We start from the raw sequence: 16,305 nt of genomic DNA on the forward strand, positions 1-16,305 counted from the left end.
ATACATACCTCGCCATCTATTTCAGAGATTGCGAAGCTACAGTCTAAAATATGAATGTTTTCTGTACGCGCCAACTAGAATAAAGAGATCTATTTATTTAGATTTGTTATCATGTACACTGCCATCTATTAAAATTATAATATAATAATCTTAAATTAATATAAATATTAAATAATAATCAATGTTTTCTGTAGGTTTGATTGTTCCATTTTTGGAAACGAATATTATATAAAATATTTTTAGTTGAAACATTTTTGAATATTTGATTAATTTTTCGTAGTATGATGTTAATTTAATCGGACAAATTTTCAATAAACTCAATTATTTCAAGTTGGATTGTTTATTTGTTTATATAGAGACTAGTCTGTACTGAAATTTGGCGAGTGGTATTAGATTTTCATTTTTAAAAAGTAAAAAACGCATAATTTATAAAAATACTAGCTTTTACACTCGGCTTCGCTACACTCGCAACTCTGTAGCTATATTAGAACCTGAGATATAGATCTTTGAATGTAGAAAAATTGCCAAAAACCTACAAAAATCCATAACTCCACATTGAATGTCCGCGCTTAGCTCCTCTCCAACTCAACCGATTTAAGTGTTCAAAAACACAAAAGAAAGAAGATATTTCAGCAAGTGTTCTTAAACTAAAACGAACTCTGTAGCTATATTAGAACCTGAGATATAGATCTTTGATGAATGTAGAAAAATTGCCAAAAACCTACAAAAATCCAGAACTCCACATTGAATGTCCGCGCCTAGCTCCTCTCCAACTCAACCGATTTAAGTGTTCAAAAACTCAAAAGAAAGAAGGTGTTTCAGCAAGTGTTCTTAAACTAAAACGAACTCTGTAGCTATATTAGAACCTGAGATATATATCTTTGATGAATGTAGAAAAATTGCCAAAAACCTACAAAAATCCAGAACTCCACATTGAATGTCCGCGCCTAGCTCCTCTCCAACTCAACCGATTTAAGTGTTCAAAAACTCAAAAGAAAGAAGGTGTTTCAGCAAGTGTTCTTAAACTAAAACGAACTCTGTAGCTATATTAGAACCTGAGATATAGATCTTTGATGAATGTAGAAAAATTGCCAAAAACCTACAAAAATCCAGAACTCCACATTGAATGTCCGCGCCTAGCTCCTCTCCAACTCAACCGATTTAAGTGTTCAAAAACTCAAAAGAAAGAAGGTGTTTCAGCAAGTGTTCTTAAACTAAAACGAACTCTGTAGCTATATTAGAACCTGAGATATATATCTTTGATGAATGTAGAAAAATTGCCAAAAACCTACAAAAATCCAGAACTCCACATTGAATGTCCGCGCCTAGCTCCTCTCCAACTCAACCGATTTAAGTGTCCGAAAACACAAAAGAAAGAAGATATTTCAGCGAGTGTTATCAAATCAAAACGAAGTCTCTATCTTGAATAGAACCTGAGATATAGATCTTTGGTGAATGTAGAAAAATTGCCAAAATCCTACAAAAATCCAGAACACCACATTGAATGTCCGCGCCTAGCTCCTCTCCAACTCAACCGATTTAAGTGTTCAAAAACTCAAAAGAAGGAAAAACTACCATAAGTATTTGAGTATAACTTGAAAATGGTGAAAATTAGATGAATTTTTTTAATATATAAGATTTATTAGAAACTGTGTACATAAATTCATTTAATGTCCATATGCATTATAAGGTGGTTTCATATATTTATCCAAAACCTCGCTAATTTCAATATGCTGCCTCAGATGTTGCCTTACTTCCAAAGTATTGTTGATATTCAAGTATTCCAAATTAGCCGGCGTGGATCGTGGCCAAATAACGTTATTCAATAAAGGATCTTCCACTGGAGTCGGATTACTAGAAATATTCTTATTTTTATATCAAATTTTCAAAAATTATTCACTGACTCACAGATATTTAACAAAATTCGTCCATAGTCTAACCATTCGGTGAAGCGCTAATTGATCTTCCTCTGGAAATATACTGAGATCATCGTTATTCAAAAATACCCAATAATAATGTAATTCTTCCATGTGAGCTACTCTTTCAGCACCTAAAAAACAATTCGACGCTTCCACTTGTATTTGCTAAGAGAATCAAATATATAGTACTAACCTGGTACGTAGAGATCAGGAGAATTATTACCCCCCAAGTCACCTTTGTAAGAAAATTGATACAGATAGTATGGTACAACGTCTGCACCTAACTGAACCTGTTTACCAGTTGGGGTTGTGAAATCATTATCAGTAGACCACTAAAAACAATTAATAACAAATTTTTTTCACTCTTTTTTAAAGCCTAGTTGAAGAAGAGACGAAAGTCATATTAAAATCGAAAACACGTACTCTAATGTAAGCACCAAAATCTTCCACGAATGTCTTATCCGTATATATTTCATGCAAAAGTTTCCCAGCAGTAGCTCTATCTTCAGGTGACATGTTTATGTTAGACGAAACCAGTAAACTAGGATTATCGTCGTATTCTCGAAGCAACGTCTCATTTTTAGACGAAGCTAAAACAACAATAAACAACATTTCAATAAAACAAACTAATTCCACAAAAACCACGTCCGGGAGCGACGAAATGCTTCGGAAAACATGAGGTAGATGGTATTTGAAATCGCGACGATTTTAACGTAAAAAACAATAAAAAGATTGATATACAAAATAAAATGAGTCTTTACCAGACATTCTTTTAATATTTTAACATAGAAAATATTAAATTTTCATTAATTATACACTTTCACGGTCACCTGGTTTTTTGGCTCTAGAAAATCGAAAAATGGATGGATTTTAATGATCCTGGTCTCAAAATGTTCCATTTTACGGCGGATTTATAAAAAAAAATACGAAAATTAAAAAAAAATAAATATTTTTTTTCAGTTTCATGACTTTAAATGCAAAAAAATGACTTTCTACATATAATCCTTCGTAACTGTTTCTGACGTCGTGGAATCAAGTTCGTATATTTTTTTTCGCAATTTACATAAAAAATGAATATTTTGAAAAAAAAAAGTTTTTCTACTATTTAAGGTTTAAAATTATTAAAAACCGCAAATTCAGCCACTACCCCCGTGTTCATCATAAATTCGTCGTAAAATGGAACATTTTGAGACCAAAATTATAAAATTTATCTATTTTTCGATTTTTAATGGTCCAAAAACTATTAACATTGAAGAATATAGAGTACGAAACTATTCACGAAAATTGATTGTTTTGTATCGATTTCATTTTAAGCTATAAAAAATCATTCCTCTTGGATTTTTTTTTAAATTGTTTATTAATTTATGTAAAATACAAAAAAAAATATAAGAACTTTATCTGATAATGAGATAATTTTTTGTAAAGGATTATTTTGCAAAACCGTTTTTTTACGATTTAAAACAGTAAAACTATGAGAAATTTTCATTCCAGCTATTTCTACTAATTTTTTTTATAAATCCGCCGTAAAATGGAACATTTTGAGACCAAGATCATTAAAATCCATCCATTTTTCGATTTTCTAGAGCCAAAAAACCAGGTGACCGTGAAAGTGTATAATTACCAAATTTGCTTACGTTCAGATTCTATTTATACAAGTTTATTGTGGTTATTCAAATTTTTTTGTTTGATATACAGTTGCAAATAATCAAATATAAAATTTATCCATCAAATAGTTCGTTATAATAATAAATAAAAATCTTACGAAGAGCTATCCGTTCTTCTGAATTAATTCCAATCATGACAGGTATTTTTTTGAAATTTTTATCCATAAAAGCTTGCAGAGCTGGGTACGAAAAGTCTCCTTCTTTTTCCGTGACTGTACCATAGATGAGTTTAGCCTGAAACATAAGAATTTTCTTTCTTTCCATCGTGATTCTAAATATGTGGAAAAATATTACGTTATATACGTCTTCGGTGGAGGCGCGTTGCAATACTTCTAATAACTCTTTGGAATCATCCGTATTAAATGTAGAATTCAACACTCTTCCAAGATCGAAAGCGTTTTGTCTAGCGTTGAGTTGATAAACTCCCCCTAATTGAGAACTGCTCTCCATAATCGCTCCATGAAACAATTCTAAAATATTCAAATATGTATTAACACAGTGATTAAAAAGTAAACAAAATATTAACAGACCTATTCCGTCACTCCATGGTCCCATAAGCAACATACCAACTCCCATCGATCCACAACTTTCTCCGGCAATAATAACTTGATTAGGATTTCCTCCGAAAAGATGAATATTCTTATTAACCCAACGTAAAGCCAGTTGTACGTCTTTCATACCCAAATTACCGGGAATTACATCATCTTCTGTCGTCATAAAACCTGTGTAAATAAATATAAAATAATTACTTATCCATAATTAGTATTCATATATTTACCGAAAGCATTTAGACGATAATTAGGGCTTACTACGACTATTCCATTTCCCATAAGATACTTTGGACCGTAGTCGTCGAAAGTACCAGATCCCCAATTAAATCCTCCACCGTGTATCCAGAATAATACTGGTAGCGAATTATCACTTCCGGGCACCTACAAGGGGAGCGCATGTTACAAAAAAATTTGATATTTACGTTTAAGGATTGCATATGTTATCTATTTACTTACTACAGGTGTATATACGTTTATATATAAACAATCCTCTGTTTTTATAAGATTTGGATAATAGTTTCCTTGGTAACATATCTTTGTATTTTTTGTTGTATTTAAAATCCCTTCCCAGTTCTCCGGTTCCTTTGCCAACTACAATAATTTTATTTTTGTACTTTTAATAAGAAAATTGTCAGTGTCAATATCATATTTTGATAAAGACTCAAAGAAAAATCGTAACGTTAAACCATCTTAAAAATTATTGAGAAAAAAACAAATTTTGAAATATAGACCGGGCGCTGGATGGAGTTGAGTGTGCAAAATGTGAAAACCGCATTCGGTGTATGGTTTTGAACTCAGAAAAGCATGCAAATTATGATTCTGGATGTTACCAGCAGCCATATTGGTCAATTTCTTTTACACCCCAGCCCCTTTAGACATCTAGTAAATGGACTGAACACATACTTTGATATCATTATAACGATTGTTTTAGTGAGAATCCAATTGATTTTTATGATTAAAGATATTTACAGCTATTCAAGTGAAAAAACAACAGGAAAATTAAAAATTAAAACAATTATTATTGATAAAAAAAAAAATTTTTCTTCTTCTTCTTGTAGTAGGACGAGGTTCTGTCAGGTCTGTCATCTGCCCTCTTATGACGCCGATGTCTAGCTATCGTACCAGCGTTTTGGGAGCCTACCAATTGGGCGTCTTGTGTCTGGTTTCTGTGTTTTGGCCCATTTGGCAATCCGTTCTGGAGCCATTCGTTCTACATGGTCTCGATTGTCGGCGTCTTGCTCTTACCCATCTAACGACATCTTGTACTCCCAGTTCTCTTAAGGTATCTGTGTTGGGTATTCTATCGTGGAGTGTGGTACCCTTTATTGTTCGTAATATCTTCATCTCTGCTGTTCTCATTTTTCTCTTTGTTTGTGTTGTGTCTGCCCTTGTTTCTGCGGCATAGGTTAGTATGGGTCTGATACAGGTCTTGTAGATTCGCGTCTTACTTTCTATGCTCATATATTTATTTCTCCATATAATGTCCCGTAAATATCCCGATATTCTAGTTGCTTTCTTGATCTGCTTATCTACTTCGTCCGTTATGTTTCTGCTGCTCGTTCTTTCTACACCCAAGTAGTTGAAATTCATTACTTGCTCTATAATGCGCTCATTTACTACCAACTTGCATCTTATTGGGTCTTTGGATATTACTATGAGATTTGCATGTTAAGTCTCTGTGCCGTTAGGTTGAATTTATGAAGGAGGCGTTGTAGATCGTCTTCATTTTCAGCTATAAGTATAACGTCATCTGCGTAGCAAAGGATTCTCTGGTGACGGTTATTCATTTCTAATCCTGCATTAACTTCGTTTACGCTCTCAATTATTTGGTCTATTATAACGTTGAAAAGGCATGGGCTGAGGCTATCTCCCTGTCTTATGCCGGATGAGACTTTGAGTTCTCTTGTTAGCCCACAGTCTGTTTTTATTCTTGTTTTGGTGTTGATGTTAAGTTGCCTTACTAGATTTGTATAATGCTTCTTGACGCCTTTTTGGTTTAGTCGGTGGATTACATCGTTGAGTTTTACTCTATCGAATGCTTGCTTTAGATCTACGAAACATGTGTACATGGGTTTATTGTATTCTATGGATTTCTCTATCAACTGGCGTAATATAAATATTGCGTCTATGGTGGATCTATTTGGGTGGAAGCCTTGTTGCTCTTCTGCAAAATTTTTTAATCCAAAAAAATCAAATTTTCATATATTATAAATGAAAAAATGATAATTATCAATCTTTTTTATTCTGACAATCGTTATTTATGCATTTGCTTAAAGAAATGCAATAAATATGTAATTTTTCACAAGAGCAAGTCATTTTTTTACAACTGGATGGACATTTACAAGGTTGAATCAACAATTCCGGCAGTGGTTGCTTGGTCATTTGTCGTGGGTGCAAATTACCATCCTTCCTTTCATAGCCTAAGAAGGTGTAATCAATTGGCAGTAGTTGAGTTTGTTATCCATACATATGTTTGTGCTGAAGCTCTTAATAGATGTAAATGTAGAGTATCTGATGTGCAAATAACTTTTAATAAATTTAAGCCGAAACCCATAATTTGGGAAACTTATACCGAAGTTCATCATCTGGTAAGTTTTTTTTTTGAAAAAAGATAGGTGCAACTGTTTTCCAACTCTTTTAGCTGTTCGACTTAGCACTTAGGTATAGATTTCCCAAATGCTTTAGAGCTTCTTGTACAAAATCCAACGATGCAGCCTTTAAAGCATTTTTTTTCGAGCCAAATCTGCTAGTCGAATCGCAACCATTCAGATCGCGCAATTAAAATTGTTCAATTAAAATTTCAACACATAAATATCCATCTGGTATTACTTTAACATTTAATATTTCTTTTCGGAGTTGTTTAGCTACTTGAACAATGTAGTTTTTTAGTCGAATATTTTCAAGGAAAAATTAGACTATTACGGTAGGCATGACTAGAAGAAAAATGGGGAGCACATCATTTTTCCCATGTTTTGAGACCTCCTGAACACGATTATGATGATTTTTCGAATGTCTGTAGTTTATTTATATATCTATATATCTGTTTAAGCTACAATTCTTATTTTCGTCTTTCGAGCAATTGCTATGGGTCCGAATTGGTTCAAAATTAGCATACATGGCTTTTTTGGCGGCGGATTGATGTTATTAGAGTTTGGTTGAAAACAAATGAATATTTCGAGGGGTCGCAATGCAAAAAAAGTGGTTTTTGACCTTTGCTCACCTCTGCAGGTCAAACGAAGAGCGACTGAAAATGAAATTTCACATGTAAGTTCAATTAGTTGAGCGAGATGATTTCTTGTCTAAGGTCGAAACTTTCCATCTCCACCCCTCTCCATTTTATGGTCATTTTTGTTATATTTTCTTATTTTTTGGCCAGAAAAAGTTTAACTAGAAGGTTCGAACTTCGCGTGCAAGTAGGGATGAAGTTGAAGAATTGTCTTTCTCATGTTCAAAGTTTTCTTCTTCAGTTCTTCTAGCACAAAACGCCCGAAATCATTTTGATCGTTGTAATTGTTGAACCTCCTATTTAATGAATAATACGAGTATGATCGTTGCTAGGATGATTTTTTTTACTTCCCATTCTCGAAATTTCTTGTCATTATGACAATTTTTTCTTTGTTGTCAATTGGAATTGAACAAGAGGGTTCGAGACCACCGGGTCTATTGAAATTATAAATTTTAATTCGAGAGAGAGAGTTAACTTTTGAAATGAAAAGTTATTGAGGAATGGCAAATTTTCCAAATAAAGAAATAAGATTGAGAATTGATATCATTTCCAAGAAATTCATTTTATGGAAATATTTGTTTGTGTATCAGTTAAATTCTTCATTCGATGAAAAATTCGACTTTCGTGATGGAGCTCTGCTGCTCACGGCTTTTTTTGAATTTATGGTACGCATATATACAATGACTTCATCCAGTGGTATATTGACCATAAATACCAATGATGATTTTGATCTGTCACTCGTATATGAAAATAAAACATTTTCACCATACTTATTAATGAGCGATGATTTCATAACGCGATTTTCTACAATTGCATCTTCTATTTCAGTGAGTTCAGCTAGTCGCTTGGCCAAGAATGATACTTTAAAAGAGTGAGATGTTAATTGATGTTTCAATTTCATAATCAGCTTTTCAAATGCCTCTATAAGTATGTCATGTGGTATTTTAATTCAAGGTCTGCCTGCCGGATTGTCAGAATTCCTTGGTGGTAGCAGATAATCACGATAACAATGATACCTCACTTCCATTGGAAATAAATCAGCTGATTGTTCGCAAGTACCAATTTTTGTGAAAACTGAAAATTTCAGGACATAAAAAAAGAGTTTTGTTCTTATTTATTGTTTGTTTACCACACATTGAACATTTCTGTTTCGTATCAAGTTTTAATTCACTTCTTGATGACCGACGAATACGTTGGCTACCTAAAACATTTGCTTCTGTAGAGGAGGTGGAAGTAGAGGCCTTCTCCGCTTTAGTGATGCTAATTTTCGACGCCTTATTTTCTCTTCACTAATATAAGTTGCAATACAAGCTCGATACCAGGAACAATTGTGTGCAGTAAAGTCTGTATCACTTTCTATTTTCTTACTAATATAATCTTTTCTGCGATCCGCTGCTTTTTTAATACTAATAAACGTTTGTGATTTTGGACTCTTCACTAAATCACCCGTTTTATCACAAAACAAACAAGACAATTCATTTATCTTTCGCTTCTTCACATTTATCACTTTTAGTGACATTATCCGCGTTTTTATTTAAATAAACACTAATAAACAGTCGACTGCGAAAAAACTTAAATACTATTACTTAAATAGGCAAAAATAAGCCGTTATAGGCTACAAATTCTTTTCTACTGACTACTCCAAGCGCTATGACTCAGCAACGTGCCGAGCAGGGACAACGGGAAGGAGAAAAGGGAAATGGACCAGCACAGCTGCCTACAACATGTGATTTTCTATTATTTAGGGTCCCAGGTAAAAGAATTTGAGCATAGTTCCTGGTCCTGACATTTTGCATACTCAATTTCATTCAGCGCCTGGACTAATGGAAGAAACCTAAAATCAAGAAGATTTAGAAACATAAGCATAGAAATTAGATAAAACTTGGTAATTTGGTAATTCTGTTTCAAGTTCGCTTTCTGGTTCTAATATACTCAAATTCTCTCTCTCTCAAAAGTATACAAGGAGACGACGAAAAGTAAAATTACATATAAAAAGTTTTACGTCTTTACCTGAAACCTATTTTTGCCTAATGGAGGTGTCGCATAAGGGATTTCTTGGAAAGCGTAATAATCTTCACCGTTTCCACTTTTCAATATGTGTCCTCTAATTTTTCCATTGGATATAGTTACTACGGTCCCATCGTCTGACTATACATATTCAAAATTTTGCTTTGTTTAAAAATGTTATTAATCAAAATATTTGATTTACTTACAATTACAGGATTTATTAAAAATATAATTGCACACAAAGCCGGGAACAACATTTTCAAAATGTGTTTTTAAATCATATGTAACAATTTATTATATTTAATACGTACTTGAAGATACCAAGCACTTTTGAAAATTATAATTTTTATCTTGATTGATCATCCTTCAGTTTTAAGTAAAAACTAGCGATAAGCACGTTAAAAACACTCATAAAATTGAGGAATGTAAGAAGCTCCATACCCTATCATGAATTTTTGAAAAATAAAATAATAGTAAATTCGAATATTCAGTATTTCATAATATAAAAATGCAAAATAAAAGCTCCTTGCTTAGATATACAATTAAAGCATTGCTCAAAAAAAGATAAAATGAATACTAAAATTGACTGAAGGAAAATAAGGCTTCGGAATGGATGAACGTTCCCTTCCTTGGTTGATGTTAGAGCCTGATATGATATTTAGGAATATACAGAAAAATAAGGAATAAGTCCATGAGACAGGCTTGCAAAATTGACAAACTATGCAAACCAAAATCAGTTCGTCTAACATCAAAAAATTATTTGAGGAATTGTTGTTTATTTTATTTTATACATTTTGTATCTTGAATTTTAAAATGGAATCCAAGAACTTACATTCATCAACCCCTAAATAACAAACCCTTTTTCAGTTCTGTAGCGATGAAATTTAGATTTCATGAAATGCTCCTCGTATTAGACTATGATCGAATATAGAGAAAAAGAAAATTTATAAAGAAAAAAGTACTGAATACAAAGAAAAAAATGTTTGAGAGAAAATTCAGCACATAATGAGTAATTTTTCGAAAATTGCTGTGTTATAATGTCAACTTTTGTTATGATAATATTGGTTCGCGCATACCATGACCTCGCCTGCAGATGGAACGGTCTTTGCCTTCATGTTGATTGTTTTTTTGTTTCATCATCATCATCATCATGTTTCATCCATGGTTATGAAAAGGCCTCTAGCTGCTACCCAATATTTCACTGTTGATTGTTGACCCAGAGTATAATCTAGTTCAGCTTTTATATTTGTAGGACTAATGCCTTTCAAATAAAAATATTGTGTCACAATGACAAATTTTTCCATATTTACAAATTCCCCGGCTGCTAAACAAATACTAAACAACGTGGTATTTTCAAACTGTGTACTATCTAATACAGTGTATTTTTCAAGCAACTACCGCCATCTCTAAGACAGGCCAGATACTTCTAGAACAATCCTCGTAATGTTGTACTGATTGGCTGTCAATCAGATGACTGATCATTGATTCAATTGTATTTATATTCTAGTTAAGCTTTTATATTTGTAGGACTAACGCCTTTCAAATAAAAATATTGTGTCACAATGACAAATTTTTCCATATTTACAAATCCCCCGGCTGCTAAACAAATACTAAACAACGTGGTACACAACAACGATTGTACTGATTGGCTGTCAATCAGATGACTGATCATTGATTCAATTGTATTTATAATCTAGTTAAGCTTTTATATTTGTGGAACTAATGCCTTTCAAATAAAAATATTGTGTCACAATGACCAATTTTTCCATATTTACAAATTCCCCGGCTGCTAAACAAATACTAAACAACGTGGTATTTTCAAACTGTGTACTATCTAATACAGTGTATTTTTCAAGCAACTACCGCCATCTCTAAGACAGGCCAGATACTTCTAGAACAATCCTCGTAATGTTGTACTGATTGGCTGTCAATCAGATGACTGATCATTGATTCAATTGTATTTATAATCTAGTTAAGGTTTTATATTTGTGGAACTAATGCCTTTCAAATAAAAATATTGTGTCACAATGACCAATTTTTCCATATTTACAAATTCCCCGGCTGCTAAACAAATACTAAACAACGTGGTATTTTCAAACTGTGTACTATCTAATACAGTGTATTTTTCAAACAACTACCGCCATCTCTAAGACAGGCCAGATACTTCTAGAACAATCCTCGTAATGTTGTACTGATTGGCTGTCAATCAGATGACTGATCATTGATTCAATTGTATTTATAATCTAGTTAAGCTTTTATATTTGTGGAACTAATGCCTTTCAAATAAAAATATTGTGTCACAATGACCAATTTTTCCATATTTACAAGTTCCCTGGCTACTAAACAAATACTAAACAACGTGGTATTTTCAAACTGTGTACTATCTAATACAGTGTATTTTTCAAACAACTACCGCCATCTCTAAGACAGGCCAGATACTTCTAGAACAATCCTCGTAATGTTGTACTGATTGGCTGTCAATCAGATGACTGATCATTGATTCAATTGTATTTATAATCTAGTTAAGCTTTTATATTTGTGGAACTAATGCCTTTCAAATAAAAATATTGTGTCACAATGACCAATTTTTCCATATTTACAAGTTCCCTGGCTGCTAAACAAATACTAAACAACGTGGTATTTTCAAACTGTGTACTATCTAATACAGTGTATTTTTCAAACAACTACCGCCATCTCTAAGACAGGCCAGATACTTCTAGAACAATCCTCGTAATGTTGTACTGATTGGCTGTCAATCAGATGACTGATCATTGCTTCAATTGAATGAGCACTAAATTTTCAGTATTATGAAAATTGTATTTACGTCATAGGTGTTATTTTTCAATAAAAGAATAAGAATAATGGTTTATTTTATTTATTTACAATATAATGTTGTTTCAGTGTAATTATAAACTTTTAACCAAAAGAAACGTATGGGGGTTCCATGTATTTTTCGAAAATCGGTTTTACAAATCGATACACCCTTGGATTTTCCCTAACTTCGAACGTGTCATTAATGTTTAAGTACGTTAAAGTGTCAGGGTTGGATAGTGGCCAAATGATATTGTCTAGTAGCGGATCCGGTTCCGGTGTTGGATTACTGAAAAAAAAATAATAAAAAATACACGCTTCTGGTGATTTATCATTTTTATCTGATGACTTGTTTCATTAGTTATATAATCATAAAGCAAATACTTACTAGTATTTGATAAAATTTGTCCAAAGCGTCAGAAACCGACGCATCATTAATTGATCTTCATCCGGAAATATGGAAATATCGTTATTGTTGGAAAATTCCCACCAATAATGAAGATCTTCCATATGAGCAACTCGTTCGGCCCCTATAACATCAATTTTCATTTTACTCCAGTTAGTACATGATATTACATTTATCATTTACCTGGTACGATGTACATGTCGTCCATTTTACCTCCCAGCTCTCCCTTGTAAGAAAATTGATACACGTAATAAGGTGCGTGGACTGATCCCAATTCAATCTGTTTACCCGTTGGCGTTGAAAATGATTGATCACTGCTCCACTGCAATAAATCACATAAACGGTTTTTATGATGTATTTACAAATACATTATGATATATTTTACATCGTTGACACGTTGCTATTATTTTCCAGAAATTTGCTATGAATGAAAAGCGATAAATACGAAACGAGCGCGGTTGCTGAGGATCAAAACATAAGGGATAATTCTTGTTAACTCACTCTTATATAAGCTGCGAAATCTTCCATAAATGTTTGATTCGTATAAACTTTTTTCAACAGACGTCCAGCTATAGTTCTATTTTCTGGAGACATATTTAAATTAGGGTGTACCAATCGACTGGGATCATTATCTAAACCTTCCAATAAGTCTGTATTTCCTTTGTTAACAACTATAAATGGAATATTAAAATTAATAGAAAATAATTCATTAATAGTTTAAGCATTTCGTCGAAATTGCTCACCATAACTAATCCATTCTTCTGAATTAAAACCAATCATAAGAGGAACTTTTTTGAAATCAGCATCCATGAAACTTTGTAGAGGTAAAAGTGAGTAATAACCAGTTTTTTCTATCATGTTACTATAGTTTCTATTAGCCTAAAAAAGGAAACTTTATGTATATATTCCATTACAAATGAAAAACTCGACCAGGATATTAATTAAAAATCTGAAAACTCTGTTTATTTGTTGTGAATCATAACTTACCGCTAATATGTCTTCTGCGGAAGCATTTTGTAACAATTCCAAAATATCTTCAGATTTTTCAGATGTAAACGAAGGATCTAAATATTTTGCTAGACCGATAATATTTTCTTTCGCATTTTTTTGCAAAGTACCACCAATCATCGACCCGCTTTCCATTATAGCCGCATGGAATAGTTCTATTAGCAAATACCGGTATTATATACACAGTGATTAAAGATAATTTATGTTTATATTAAAAATTTCACCTTTGTCTCCATTCCAATTTCCCATAACTAAAAGTCCAACTGCAGCAGAACCGGAACTTTCTCCTGCGATAGTTACGTGATTCGGATCGCCTCCGAAGAGATGAATATATTTGTTAACCCATTCGAGAGCAAATCTTTGATCTTTAAGTCCAAGATTTCCCGGAATAACATCGTCATCAGTTGAGGCGAACCCTAAAATATAATCATAAAAAGTAAAACTATAATCATCTGCAGAAGCGGTCAATCTCGAAGCTAGATATTAGCACTGCGTTAATTGCTTACCAAATGCATACAATCTGTAGTTAATAGCAACAACAACCACATTATAATCCATTATATATTTAGGACCGTAATCATTATATGTTCCAGATCCCCAATTCAATCCTCCGCCATGAATCCAGAACAACACCGGTAACCTCTCGTCACTTCCTGGTTTCTGAAACGTATTTTTGTGATAAATAATATTTCGAGACCTAAAGCCTACTCTGTATAGTAAGTATAAAAGTATCGATCGTTAGGGAGAGATAAATCATCAGAGTTTGTGTATTTGGTAAGAAACGTTGAATCTCGTTGTTTCAAACGATTTTTTGACTGCGGTTTTCAACAAAATTTATGTTTTTATAGTAAAACCTATACATATCATATTTTATAATGTAATTCGACTTGTAATCGCACAAAACATACTTACAACAGGAGAGTAAACATTTAAATATAAACAATCTTCAGTCTTGTTCAAGGAATATGTGTTGTGCTGTTGGCAAACTTTGGTATTCCTTGTTGTATCAAGAGTCCCTTCCCAAGCTTCAGGCGATTTAGGAAGCTGCAAATCAAAACAATGTCAATATTTCAGCTTTCCAATGATATTACAAAGAACCTGAAATCTATTTTTTCCTACAGGAGGAGCTGCATACGGAATTTCTTGAAACGCGTAATAATCCTGACCACCGTAACTTTGTAACACATGTCCACGTATTTTACCTTCGTTCAGCTGAACAATTGGATCATCTCCATCCTATAATTGGAAATCGCTCTAATATAACATTTATATGTATATTTATTTATTAAATTTATTAAACATTGTCTATAACTTTTTTAACTTCATAAATTAATTTTATGAATGGTCAAACTCACCGCTAAAACCGAAGAAAATATAAATATTATCACTAACGCGCTCTTCATTTTTATTCCAAATATTTTGTTAATAGCACTAAACATTTTACTTATAAATAATCAAAATATTTTTTATCGAACAATTTTCATGATGGATTTATCAAATTTAAATAAAATACAATATCATCATTCAAAATTGTTTTATCATCCAAGGATTTTGATTGCATTCAAGTTTTTGTTTACTTTCTCATTAACGTCATCAACTTCAAATTAGAGATAAGTATTGAAAAATATTCTTAAACTCAATTGAGCGCCCTGTACAGAGGTCATATTTGATATTGGACCCCTTAAATTCACAATTAACTCACGTTCTATTGAACTATTTCAATTAAATACCAATAATTTTATAGGATTTAATATTTCGGTTATATTTCTTTTTAATTTTTTTAAATAGTAGATTTTTCAATACAAATCAATAGATCGAGCTTTTATTTCAAACCCGAGTATATTTCTTTTTCTAACTTCAGCGGGAGTTGCAATGCAAAAAAAATCAGAATAAATTTAATATTCTTGAACGAGAAAATATTTTTTTTTCTAAAATCAAATTTTAAATGTGAAATTAAATTTTGAAGTGGCTTTTATATCTAATTATGCACTTGTGTATGTATAACCGGGCCTGAAATTGCCTGAAAGCGACCGAAAGTTAAAAGCTTCAGACTCCCAGAAACCGTTGAAGTTGGTTGTAATATTGTGACAGCTCCATCACCGCTAGGTATTTCGATATTTTCACAAAATAGAAAAATCGTTCATTTAGAAACAATTTCTAAATAAAATCAGTAAGTTTATCAATTATATTTTTAATATAAAACACGTAAAAATAGAAAAAGTTATATATTCAGTCTAATTTTTAGAAAGTTCGATGTCTTCTCAATTAACGGAAAACTTCACCCAGATCAATTATGTCAATTCGGAGGAAAATGAAAACCAATCTTTTTTATATCGAAAGGATTTGGAATTCTGATGCTTTTTTTAGTAACAGGATTGATTAGCACTTTGATGTGTTTAACGTTGAAAAAGGACACTGGATATTTGTGGCCGCTAGAAGGAAGCGCTGAACAAAAAGGACGAGAAATTGATGAGAATCCTTCGAAAGGCGAATGCGAAATCTCGGAAATGTTTAAAGATTGATAATTATGTTGTTATAGAAATAAAACAATATTAATAATATTAATACAATTTATTTTTTATCATTTAATACAGTAATTTTTAAATCTTAACATATAATCGTAGTGCAAAAATTATAAACATCATATTTTGTACGTTTAGCTTGTCCTACGAAATTTGTGAAAAACTGCTTTCCTAAAATTTCATTCAATAAT

General features: G+C 32.3%; 1 protein-coding gene across 1 annotated transcript; it reads right to left on the reverse strand.

Annotated features, from left to right (window-relative positions):
- Positions 1–1,642: 1,642 nt before the first annotated feature.
- On the reverse strand, positions 1,643–15,076 carry LOC130447872 (uncharacterized). The gene is made up of 22 exons (XM_056784911.1): positions 14,948–15,076; positions 14,691–14,828; positions 14,505–14,636; positions 14,099–14,252; positions 13,817–14,008; positions 13,572–13,747; positions 13,328–13,463; positions 13,086–13,255; positions 12,768–12,906; positions 12,567–12,708; positions 12,289–12,467; positions 9,574–9,632; positions 9,371–9,508; positions 4,591–4,725; positions 4,362–4,515; positions 4,114–4,305; positions 3,878–4,053; positions 3,682–3,817; positions 2,343–2,509; positions 2,113–2,251; positions 1,909–2,050; positions 1,643–1,854 (listed from the first exon to the last, which is right to left on the reverse strand). Exons 1-22 carry the CDS (start codon positions 15,029–15,031, stop codon positions 1,668–1,670), a joined length of 3,267 nt encoding a protein of 1,088 aa, XP_056640889.1. The 5' UTR covers positions 15,032–15,076; the 3' UTR covers positions 1,643–1,667.
- Positions 15,077–16,305: the final 1,229 nt, after the last annotated feature.

The sequence above is a fragment of the Diorhabda sublineata genome, chromosome 8, assembly GCF_026230105.1.
Source record: "Diorhabda sublineata isolate icDioSubl1.1 chromosome 8, icDioSubl1.1, whole genome shotgun sequence".
NCBI classification, from domain to species: domain Eukaryota; kingdom Metazoa; phylum Arthropoda; class Insecta; order Coleoptera; family Chrysomelidae; genus Diorhabda; species Diorhabda sublineata.

Excerpts from the sequence above, each read along its gene's own strand:
- LOC130447872 (XM_056784911.1), bottom strand. The coding sequence starts at position 15,031 with ATGTTTAGTGCTATTAACAAAATATTTGGAATAAAAATGAAGAGCGCG. Across the intron at positions 12,468-12,566 it reads ACAAATTTTATCAAATACTA|TAATCCAACACCGGAACCGG; the intron begins GTAAGTATTTGC and ends TTTTTTTTTCAG. Across the intron at positions 2,252-2,342 it reads ATTTTGGTGCTTACATTAGA|TGGTCTACTGATAATGATTT; the intron begins GTACGTGTTTTC and ends AATTGTTTTTAG.